The 12,668-nt window shown below is 36.6% G+C and overlaps 2 protein-coding genes across 2 annotated transcripts; one reads left to right on the top strand and one right to left on the bottom strand.

Annotated features, from left to right (window-relative positions):
* Positions 1 to 1,086: 1,086 nt before the first annotated feature.
* Positions 1,087 to 1,689, bottom strand: LOC138935284 (uncharacterized). Its single transcript, XM_070299734.1, has 2 exons — positions 1,522 to 1,689; positions 1,087 to 1,410 (listed from the first exon to the last, which is right to left on the bottom strand). Exons 1-2 carry the CDS (start codon positions 1,687 to 1,689, stop codon positions 1,087 to 1,089), a joined length of 492 nt encoding a protein of 163 aa, XP_070155835.1.
* Positions 1,690 to 3,222: 1,533 nt separating this feature from the next.
* On the top strand, positions 3,223 to 3,570 carry LOC138935285 (uncharacterized). The gene has a single exon (XM_070299736.1). It carries the CDS (start codon positions 3,223 to 3,225, stop codon positions 3,568 to 3,570), a length of 348 nt encoding a protein of 115 aa, XP_070155837.1.
* Positions 3,571 to 12,668: the final 9,098 nt, after the last annotated feature.

The following is a 12,668-nucleotide window of genomic DNA, read 5'->3' on the forward strand; positions in this document are numbered from 1 at the left end:
TACATCAAATTTATTAATTTGAATAATGATCATAATTAGTACAAAATATCTGGAATTATTAAATATTTATTATACAAGAACTTAATTACAAAAAATACATTTAAAAAAAATTTATTTTTCTTAATAAGATAATTATTTTTATATGTATTGCGTAAGTCTTTTTGCACTTTTATAATACATTCAATAAGTTTTTTCTGTAATAAACTATAAGAGAAATACTAGATATATCTAACTAGAAAATAGGTACAAATTAGCATATTATTTATAAAAACAAATTTTATCGTGTACGGTCATTGCTTAAGCACTTAACTAACTTAAACATTTTTTGTTCGAATAAACGTGTTGGGTTTTGTTACTTTTAATCTCAGTAAATATTAAAATCATTACACTTTCCATAAAAGTATTTGATGATAATATAATATACGAGAAATCAAATAAAAATAAATTTTGCTTTGTCTTCCTTTGGGTATTTTTTAATGTAAAACTTATCTATAATTTTTCATAAAAACAAAGAATATAATTAATGATATATTAATTATATGATAAAACTAAATTACAGTTTATTTTTTTATGTCTTATTTTAAATCACACAATTAACATTTTAACGAACAAAAAAATGGAGAGTACACTCTAAGTGTGTTTACTGTCTTTAAAGAACAGATTCATGACAATTTTCTAATAAATTTTATGTTTAACACATAAAATGATAAATTCAAAAACTTAAAATTTTACACAAAAAATAAAAATTTAATATTGATTTCGTCTTTTTTTATATTTTTGAATGCGAAATTTAATTTATTCATATTATTTCGTATAGTTATCGTATATAGTTATGCTTAAACTCAACTACAATTCATTTTTTATGAGTCTGGATCAGACAACTAATATTGAAAAATTAATAAACATAACATAGAAACAATACATTTTAATAAGTATGTTCACTTTTTGTAAAAAATAGATTTTCTAATAAATGCAATAATAAAATAAATATTAAACATAAACAAAAATAGTAATCCTATTAGTCTTAATAAAGTCCAATTAAATTATCTGTAGCAATATCTGTAAACTTCAAAGTAAAGTTTGTACTTATGATGATCTCGATCTTCTTCTGACTCCAGATTGACGTTCTTTTCTGCCGCCTTTGCGATCTTTAACACCTGACAACCATTTACTAATCTTTGATTGTAAATTTTCTGTCTCTGATCCTTCTCCCAATTTATCCATAATAGCCTCTTTCATAGTAATACACGTTAGAGTAGTACTAAAATTTCTTTTTGAATATCCACCAACGCTTCGACCAAAGCTAGAATATTCCAATTCCACTGTTTTGTCTAAAGTAGCTGTCATTATTATTGCAATGCATGAATTTGCCTTAGTTTGTGAATTAATTAGTACTCTGAAGAAAGTTCGCTGTATAAAAAAAGCAAAATTAAGAAAAGAAATATTAAAAAGATGATAGATAAGAAAATAGAAAAGATTTTATTATTAGAAAATATTTATTGAAAATGTTAAATATACTACCAGTGTCTCAATCTCATCTTCATCATTCTTTAACACATTCTCATAGTTCAAAAATTCATCCAACGTTTCAATTGGAACTTTGACAGACAAACGTGTTTTTGTTGAAGTTAAGTTAGGTCCAACTGCAGAAATTAAATTTGCACTAACGATCGTATTTTTTAATTCCATTATTTTCGTCCTCAAATCATATCCGATTCTGTCTCGTAGATTATCCAATTTTTTATCAATATAGTATTTTAAATCTTGGAATAATTGAATATTATCAGCAGTCGACGGCTTTAGATTTTTGTTTAAATTATTTTGTTTATATTATGTGTTGGAATTACCGACGGCGTGCGATCCAACCTTATCCCTCTCAGTTATGGAAAGAGCCACCGTGGCGCTCTAACTATCTTGTCTCTCAGAGACACGGACCTTCGCTTAGTATATTCTAACCTGAGACGTTTTCCGGTTGCCTGTATTACGATATTCTCTCATTACATAGATCGTCATTAAGTGCTTTGTGTTCTTTTTTTCTTGTTTGCATGCGCATACCCTCGTAGTCTTTGCCAACAGGTTATGGGCCCAGGGTCACGCGCAAATTCGGCATAAAAGATCTAGAAAGTTGCGAAGCACGCCAATCAGGCGGACGTCGAGTGATATCACTATATTCCGAGAGTTAAGCACCACGAAAATGACCGCGACCGGCGTAAAGTTCGAGGTCCTTAACAAGGACAACTACGAAACGTGGAAGCTACAGATGCGCGCCGTTCTCATAAAAAACGACGCGTGGGGCTACGTGAGCGGTACAATCGTAAAACCCGAAGTGCAACGAAACGATGCGGCGTCGGCAGAAGCCGAGCGTCAATGGATTGCGGCCGACCTAAAGGCACAATCGGACATAATTCTTGCCATGAATCCGTCCGAAATCAAGCAGACGAAAGGCTGCGAGACCTCGCGTGCAATTTGGCAGAAGCTAGAAGGAATATACCAGTCAAAAGGGCCGGCGCGAAAGGCTGCCTTATTAAATCATCTTATGTCCCTAAGGCTGCAAGATGGCGGCGACGCGCGCGATCATTCTCGAAGATTCTTCGACACGGTAGATAGGTTGTCGGAACTGGACGTCGAGATCAACCAAGAACTATTGGCGGTCATGCTTCTGCGGAGTCTACCGGAAAGTTACGAAAACTTTAGATGTGCAATATCGTCACGCGACGAACTACCGCCTCTCGAGATGCTTAAAATCAAAATTGCGGAGGAATATGATGCTCGCAAGGAAACGGACAAGAGCTCGGTGCAAAGCGCGATGTTCGCCGGAAAGTCGAAAGGCGGAAGTAACAAAAGGGAAAAACACCGACGCGAAAAAACGGGCAAGTACGGTAGTGCGAAAGATGACTCGAAAATAAAGTGCCACAAGTGCGGACTAATCGGACACCGGGCGAAAAATTGTCAAAAGACAAAGAAGCCGAGAGAACCATCCGAGAACAGCGTCGAAAGCGTGTGCCTTGCAACGACGTCGGATACGTTGGAAAACGGAGATTTTCGAACCGGGAAACACGCGGACCGAGGCGGTTGGTGTTTTGACAGTGGCTGCACGTCGCATATGTGCAAGGATATCGAATCGTTCACACAAATCAATTGAAACTTTAATCGCGGAAAACTAAATCTCGCGAACAGTGCTTGCGCGGACATTAAAGGAATAGGCAACGCATCATTCGAAACATGAGCGGTAAACGGAAGACGATCGAGTTTAGTGATACGCTATTCATACCGGACCTATGGGCGAATCTCATCTCAGTCGGTAAAATTACCGACAAAGGACATAAAGTCGTGTTTATCGACACGAAAGCTGAGGTAATTGACCGCGCCGACAAAATATTACTCACCGCGAAACGAGAAAGGGGACTTTATTATTTTCTCGAGTTAACGAACGCCGAGTGCAGGAAGATCTCCGGAACGGACGACGCAACGAAGACGGCGAAGAAAAATATCCTCGAAGATTGGCACATTCGCATGGGACATCTCAATGTCCAATCTCTCCGCAAGGCCATCAAAACGGGATCTATTTAAGGAATCGATGTCGAGAACATCAACGAAGATTTCCAGTGCCATGTGTGTCTCCAGGGGAAGATGTGTCGAATCCCATTTCCAAAGGTTTTGGAGAGAGTGACAGCCAAGAGCCAACTCATACATTCTGACATCTGTGGCCCGATGAGAGTCGCTTCACACGGAAAGAAACAATATTTTGCTACTTTCATAGATGATTTTTCGGGATGGTGTGAGGTAAGATTTATCAACCAAAAGAATCAAGTAATAAGCGAGTTCGAAAGTTTCAGAGCGCTGATGATCACGCAGCACGGAAAGGCGATAAAATGCCTGCAGTCCGATAACGGACGGGAGTACGTTAATCAGGAATTCGACCAGCTGCTCAGGAGACGCGGCATTTTGAGACGGTTGACGGCTCCATATAACCCGGTGCAGAATGGCGTCGCCGAGAGACGCAACAGAACACTGATGGAAATGGCGAGATGCCTGTTAATTCAGTCAGGCCTACCACCAACTTTTTGGGCGGAGGCCGTCAACACGGCTAACTACATCCGCAACAGGTCGCCAACTAGCAAGCTCAAAGGGAGAACCCCCCACGAAGAGTGGTTCGGAAAACCACCGGACGTGTCTATCTTTAAACGTTTCGGAAGCAAGGTACTGGACAGATCACCAGGCAAGGGGAAGCTGGAGGCACGGTCAAGGAAGGGGATCTTCGTGGGATACAGCACAGAATCGAAAGCGTACAGAATATGGTTACCGGAGGAGAAAAGAATCGAGACGTCCAGGGATGTCAGTTTTACGGATGGAGTTCAAACTCAGTCGACTGATAATTGGGAGGATTTCCTCCCGCGGGATGTCTCACGTCAAGAGATATTGAGTTCATCAGACGACGCAGACGCAGCAGAACGCGAAGAGCCACACGTAATGATCAATCTACTCAACAACCGGGACTTACATCTCGAGATCGAGGAAGATGACCACGATGACGAAGGAGTCACCCGCGAAGAACGTGAAGAAAACGCATCAAGACGAGGTCCAGGCAGGCCGAGAATAGAGCGGATCGGGCGTCCCGGAAGACCTCGCAAGGTCCATGGAGCATCGAACTACGCCGGAGAAGAAGATAATTTCGCTTTCCTGAGCGAAATCCCAATGGCTCAAGCAATGGCCAGTCCAGAATCAGCTGAATGGACGAGGGCCATGGCTGACGAAGTAAAATCGATTCTCAGAAAGGACACGTGGGATCTAGTGGACAGGTCAAAGGCATCTAATATAATCGGTAGCCGTTTCGTGCTACGAAATAAATATGGCACAGACGGCGCTCTGGAGAGGCATAAGGCCAGGATAGTGGCGAAGGGCTACGCCCAACAATATGGCAAAGATTTTCACGAAACATACGCGCCAGTAGCGCGACTAGTTTCCATACGATTGACGATTGCATTTGCAGCGAAAAGCGGAATGCATATCCGACAATATGACGTGGCAACAGCGTACCTGAACGGGGAGCTGGACGAGGAGGTGTACATGGAGGTACCAGACCGGATGGAAGAGATTCTGTAGTACCTCGTCCGCATAGAAGGGAACAAGGATCAGGTGGCTATCAAGGCAACAACTATCTTGAGCGCGTTGGCAGCGGGAGATAAGATATGTCTTATGAATAAAGCTCTGTATGGCCTAAAGCAAGCTGGCCGCGCCTGGAATAAACGACTGGACAGGAAATTGTGAGCGTTAGGTGCGAAGCCTACAAACGGGGATCCCTGCGTCTACGTGAGGCATCGGAAAGAGATCCTGATCATCATCATCTACGTAGACGACATACTGGTGATGTGTCGCGACCCAGAGGAAATCAATCGTTTCGGACGAGAGTTAACGAGTCTCTTCGAGGTAAAGGACCTCCGCGATCTTAAACGTTGTTTGGGGATGGATTTCTCCAGAAGCGACAAGGGCATATTTATAAATCAGAGGACGTACATCAAAGACATTCTTCTGAGATTCGGGATGTCCGACTGTAACGCCGTCTCGACTCCTCTAGATGTCGGGACGAAGTTGGTAAGGGGCGCAACTTGGTCAAGCGCGGACGGCGAGAAACCACCTTACCGGGAATTAGTAGGGTGTTTGCTTTATCTATCACTAGCAACGCGCTCGGATATAGCTCATGCCACGAACACATTGAGCCAGTTTAACGACTGCTTCAACGAGACTCATTGAGGCGCCGCAAAAAGGATACTTAGGTACCTCAAAGGTACTAACAACCAGGGGATCTTCTATAGTCATGGGAACGGCTCCCTGACAGGCTACGTGGATACCGATTGGGGAGGTTCAATCGATGACCGGCGTTCCTTCACCGGGTACGCGTTTGTCATGAACGGAGGAGCCGTGGCCTGGGATTCGAGGAAACAGCGGACCGTCGCCCTTTCAACCACAGAGGCCGAATATATGGCTTTAAGCGAGACGGCCAAAGAGGCCGTGCATCTTCAACGTTTTCTGCTGGAGTTGGGCGCGATAGACGTTGGACCTATTAATCTGTTCAACGATAACGTCAGTGCGCAGAGACTGGCAATCAACCCGGTTTTCCACGCACGAACCAAACACATAGACATCCGCCACCATTTCGTGCGTGAAGTCGTGGAGTCCGGTCAAGTGGTTCTGGGGCACGTAGCATCGGACGAGATGCCGGCAGACGTACTAACCAAGGCCTTGACAAAACCGAAGCATGCCCGATGTGTCGAACTTCTGGGGCTGAAGACGTCATCCTAGGATCAAGTGGTTGTGGAAGGGGAAGTGTTGGAATTACCGACGGCGTGCGATCCAACCTTATCCCCCTCAGTTATGGAAAGAGCCACCGTGGCGCTCTAACTATCTTGTCTCTCAGAGACACGGACCTTCGCTTAGTATATTCTAACCTGAGACGTTTTCCGGTTGCCTGTATTACGATATTCTCTCATTACATAGATCGTCATTAAGTGCTTTGTGTTCTTTTTTTCTCGTTTGCATGCGCATACCCTCGTAGTCTTTGCCAACATTATGTATCGAGAATTTTTGAAAATTAGTTTTTTATTTTATGTTTTGAGAATTGTTCAAAAGTAGATTTTTAATTTTGTTTCATACCATTGGATACTTTTTCACCGCCGGATTTCTTGGTTTTTTCTTTTATTGATAACTGTTGATATTCTGATCTTAGTTTTTCGTTAGAAGTTAGTGAATTTAACTCAGTGTCATCTTTACTATGCATTGATTTCATGTTTTCAAATAATTGTTTTTTTGGATTGCTTGCTATAAATAAAAAAATAACATGTATTTGTTATTTTCCATTATTGTGGCATAAATTAATTAATTAAATTTCCAATTTATTTGCGAAGTAGTAAGAAACTGCAAAAGAATTTTACCACAAAATTTTTCACGATTTGATAAAGATTTAGTATGAAAACTTGACGTTTTCTGTGACTTTTTCGGTGGTGATAAATCTGTGGAATAAGAGGATCCGTGTTCTTCATTTTCACTGTCACTATCACTTGAAATTGCTGTAATCCTGCTAAATCGTGACTTGGATTTTAATCGTGTGCCTAGAAAAAATTTAATTTAATAAATATTTGAATCATGACTTTTTTTATGAAAAGTTTTGGAGACTACCATTATATAGTAATTAAAACAAGCAAAATGAAAAAAGTTTATGGATATCATGAGAAGAAATTACTTGTGGGTGTATCTGTTATTAGAAGTGCAGAATTAGAACGCATTGGAACTCTGTCTTGAAGAATGTCATTGATCTGAGACTTGGATAATAGTGATGGTACTTTTTCAGATTTTTTGCCTTCATTATCAGTAATTTGGTAATATTTGGTAAAATATGCTCTGTGTAATCGTCTACGACCTTGTTCTAAATTTTCTAGCAACAAAAAAATAAACTTGATTTTTATATCTGTTTATTGGACAAAGAAATAAAAAAGCATAGTTATATAGCATATATATATATTTACCTGCACCGACAATGAATTTGTAGGAAACGCATGACCATGATTTTTCTGGCGTTTTGAACTCTTCAAGAAACTGATCTCGCAAATGATAATGAGCTTCAGATGGATATTTGCACATATCTTTTTTGCCACGTGTTATGAACTATTTTTTCAATACCAAATCGATGCACATTTTTCCTTTCTCGTCTGTTTCCTCGAATTGAACTACTGCATACGGTTCTTTGGAATTTTGTGGATCCATAGATGAATTATTTGCCATTTTTGATAACTTTATGATTGAGGTTAGGTTACGTTAACATTTGCATTGAATGCACTGAAAAAGCTATTTATTCCATACACCAATAACTATACACTAATAACATCGACAACCATTAGCATTCACTGTAATTTTTGCTATCAACTTTTTAATTAATGAATGATATTGTCATTTCTCTAGAGACGTTGCACGCTAATCTTTCCATGTGATTATCAGAACTCGAGGAGAAAAAGAGGAAGATCTTCAGCAGCGCCACACAAGGCATCATGGTTATACACACAATATAGTTTAACTTTATATACTTCCCAGACAGCACAAGGATGTCCTTAGGACGTCCAAAGGGCATCCAGGACATACATGTAGGATATCCTCAGGATATCCCATTGTAATCCTCAGATCTCCTCTAGATGTCCTGAGGAAGAATAAATGATAGCCATATATTAACCTCTGGAGAATCCAGGGAGATCCTGTGGAACATCCTAAGGATTTTTATAGGATATGTTAGGGATATTTTTCGTATGTTTCAAGGAGCAAATTTCAAAATTTCAATATAAATTAAAATTATGTTTTGTTATTTACTGCCAATATTAAAAATCTAATATTAAAAATAGTTCACCGTTCTTTAATATTTGAGGCTTTCGTGCTGTACATGAATATTTTAGATTTGGCTCCCGGGTTTGAGTTGTGTAATATTTTCTAAACAATCCAATATCTGAATTCCCTATGTTGGGATTGCATCAGAAATTGAACTGATAGAAAATAATTACATTTGTAATTTCCTGTCAGTTGCTCTTTGCAAGCTTTATATAATTCTCATGACCAAATCTCAAATACGAGTTCGCGTGTCGCATAGCGGTAAACAAACGAACTAGCGGTTGAATACTATTGTTTGTAAAGTTTTTGGAATGTTGCGAATAGTAACATTTCTCATGAAATATTAAATAAATAATAATTTTGGATATATGAAAATGTGCGCATCAAATTCAATTATTAATATTAAACGAAATTAATGTTAACAATTAATTGCACATGTATATGTCCTCTGGAAATCCAAAAGACATCCAATATAATAGACAGGGCAGATATATCCTACAGACATCCAGGGGTTATCCAGTGGACATTTATAGGACATTAATACTTACTATAATACTTAAGATTTCTAAATTATATTAAATAGCCGACACAACTAAAAATAATTATGTATGCATATTAAATTTTTATAAATATATTTATAATAATATATCTTAAAACATCCTACAAATCTCCTGAACGGTCCTGGACATATTCAGGATGTTCCTGAGGATGTTTTGTGCTGTCTGGGTTGCATCTCTTCACTATTTATATCATAAATATATATTTGAATTTATGCAATGTTAGTATATACTCTGTTGATATATTACGAAAAGACTGTCTGATTGTGAGTCAACAGAAAATTAACATATAAATTAATAAAGTAAAAAATAAATTAATAAAATAAAATATCATTACATTAAAAACTAAAAACAAAATTCTACATTTTTTTCATTATTATTGCATTTCATTGACGATTTTTATTCATGAAGAAGAGTAACTGAATATTTTTTTTCATTCACGTGTAACAAAGCACATTTGTATTTAATGTTCGTTGCAATCTCGTATTTTGTTGTACTTGAAAATTCTTTAACTAAAATTATTCCGAAATTTATTGAAGAATTTGGAAAATCAAAAACTTCGCCTCTGCTACACTCTTCCTGTCCCATAATATAGATATCAAAATTATTGGTATATTTCGACGTTTCTTCTTTGATTAATATTTTTGAGATAATAAAAATTTTACCATTGTGTAATTGAACTATATCATCAGGATGCTTAGTTTTTAGAATAATGTTACATATGTTGATTTGGCTTGCTGTTATATAATTTTTTTTATGGTAAACAATCACTTCAGGATTTTTGGAGATAGTCCAATCATTTAATAAGTATTTTTTCTTAATTATCATTCGTTCACCGGACTCAATCTCATCAAGTCGGTTCACAATTTGTGTAAGTGGTTTATTAGATGAATTAATGAATTTTTTGAATAAACCTATGTAACTTTCGCCCCAAAAACCCGAGAGATCATTTAGTGGTATTTTAAAATGCTTGGCATCATCAGCAACGTGAATAATATTATGCCAACTCAAAACTTGACTACTTCTTCCATACAAAGAAGGTAACAAATCAAAAAATGTTCTCAATAAGTCATTGGCATAGTCAGTTGAATTCGCAATAAGTTCTTTATTATTCAAAATGCGACTTGCACACACGAACAGCAAAAAATGACGATAGTGATGGCTCGATAGGATGTTTTTTAATACTACAGCTCCATAATAATTGAGCATAAACTTCAACTGTGATGCCTTCCATCGAGAGATATGATACATATTAAATTTCTTTCTCTGAAATATCACTGGTCAATTATGTCATTACAGTTTGAAGATGTTTAAGATCAATTTCATGCGTGTTGCTTCATTTCTCAATGTCCACTTATTCAACAGTCATTTCATGTTATTCAAATAAAATAAATGCATAACTTCCAAAACAACTTGCTTGATTGGATCAACGTTCTTCATTAAAAGTATCGGCGAATAACAATTTTCATAGTGATGCTCACGTTGAAGTTTTTCTTTAAACGATTGTCGCGTACGCAATTCAGCATCAATTGAAGGATATACTCGTTTCTTGGATCTTCCAATTCCTACTGATATACCTTTTGTTGTACATCTTTCACAAGCATAAAATATTCCAGGTGCTTTACAACACTTCAGAAATGCTCTGGCAGGAGAATCAGCCACTATGGCCATGATTTCAATAGAGTATTTTTTACCATATAATTCTATTCCATTTTCAATTAAGTAATTTACTTCTACTACAAAATCAGAAAAATAATTTTCAACAGAAAGAGGTTTAGAATCTCCACATTAAATTGCTGCTACAAAAGGTTTGGCAATATAATTTGGATGATAAACTTTCATAGCAATAGGCCAAACTTGTTTTGAAGAGCTGTGATAAACTTGCATTCCGTCAACATGTATTAAGAGAGAAATAGTTTCTTCAGTATATACATCCGGGAAGATAATATTTTTAAGGCCTTTTTTGATGCCTAAATATGTATATTCTCCAACAATATTGTTGATGCCTGCCATTTTTTGAAATGGCCTGCAATGCATTGTCCCCAATAAGGTTTCAGCAGTCTTCGGTAATGACGTGTAGCCTTCATTTCTTAATACATTCAATAAATCAGTCACTGCAGTGAGTGTTATATTGGTTCGATTACGTACTGCCTAGTCGCAGATCTTCTGTTCTATTCCAAGTAGGACAGATGATTGATTAACAATTGGCGAATCAGTAGGGATGATATCATCATCGCTGCTTATGTCACAATCATTGATTATTGAATTTGCATCTAAATTTATTTTCGATGGAGTTTCTAAATCATGAGAACTGGTCACTGATATTTAACTCATGTTGCTCAAAGTTAATCCTATCTTCATTTTCAACACTTGATGTTCTGTTTATCTCATCATTATTCTCCTCATCATTACACTCACTTAGCATCGACTTTGATTTTTTTTTCTTCTGCATATATCGCCATATTTTTACGCGGTTATATGAATTCGACAACATGTAAACAGAAAACTAAAGCTTCTCACGTGTCTTTCACTGTATTATAAAGTTTTATTTAATATTATTTCCAGATTGTCAGGAATATATATAATGTTCGAATCTCAACGACTCGTATCAACGATAATAGATTTATTATTAAAGATTAAAATTTAAAAAATGCGTGTGTTCGGCTGATACACGAATATAATAACCGGATAATATAAAAGAGACCGGATCGCGGTGCCGTTTTCCCCACTCCAAGCGCGTGCTAGCGGTCGAGCGCCGCGAGAAGCAGTATCGTCTACGCGCCGGTTTGGCGGCCTAACGTAGTACATTTATATTTAATATGATAATAACTCTGATAATAACTTCCGACACGTATGTATATATATCAGAGATTATAATAAAAAATTAATGAAAACATAATATTTAAGTAACCTTCGGTTTTCTGTCTCCGCATGACTCAGCGATTTTTTATCTCCCTTTTTCTTCCTTCGTTTTTTAGAATTTCGTACTTAAAATTTGTTTATATCATAACTGTTCTGTGTGGCAGGGATTTACTTGGAATATAGATCATAAAATATACATATAATATTTATATACATATCTTACAGTATAGTATACTGTCTTTTGACTGAAATCACTGACTATGATTTTTGTCAGGACTATCTAATCCTAATCTAATTACAAAAAAAACCCTTAATTATATATATTACTAAATATATGTTTTTATTATATATACAGGGTGGTCCATTTTAAAAGAGCCAGTCAAATATCTCGAAAAATATAGAAGATACGGAAAAACGTTTCAGACAAAAGTTATTTGGTTCGGAGGGGAACATAAGATGCTGCCATTAATGTGACCTTGGATAGTCATTTGAAGGTCACATGAAGGTCACTTTCAATTTCTTAAATGGAATCCCCTATTTTTTATTGCATATTCTTATAACTTATGTCGAGAGCTTTCCAAAATACTATAATAAAGTATTTTTTCATTAAGTACTTTTTGAGTTATTTTATATTTGAATCTGACATATTTTGATATAAAAAATAAAATATCTCGTAAAATATTTAGTTTTTGATAATCTTACCGTAATACTTCTATGTACAGAATAATGAGACAAATCAATTAGTGTAAAGAAAAAAACAAATAATTGTTTAAAAAAATATTGTACATTGTAAATAATTACATACTTTTTCTTAAAAACAATTATTTTTTTTACTAATTGATTTGTCTCATTATTCTGTACATAAAAGTATTACGGTAAGAT

Source organism: Polyergus mexicanus, unplaced genomic scaffold (genome assembly GCF_030449975.1).
Source record: "Polyergus mexicanus isolate NDT 795.1 unplaced genomic scaffold, iyPolMexi1.0 SCAF_8, whole genome shotgun sequence".
In the NCBI taxonomy this organism is placed as follows: domain Eukaryota; kingdom Metazoa; phylum Arthropoda; class Insecta; order Hymenoptera; family Formicidae; genus Polyergus; species Polyergus mexicanus.

Coding starts and splice junctions, on each gene's coding strand:
- LOC138935284 (XM_070299734.1), bottom strand. CDS start 1,689: ATGGAATTAAAAAATACGATCGTTAGTGCAAATTTAATTTCTGCAGTT. Junction 1,411..1,521: donor AAGATGAGATTGAGACACTG/GTAGTATATTTA, acceptor TTTTTTATACAG/CGAACTTTCTTCAGAGTACT.
- LOC138935285 (XM_070299736.1), top strand. CDS start 3,223: ATGAGCGGTAAACGGAAGACGATCGAGTTTAGTGATACGCTATTCATA.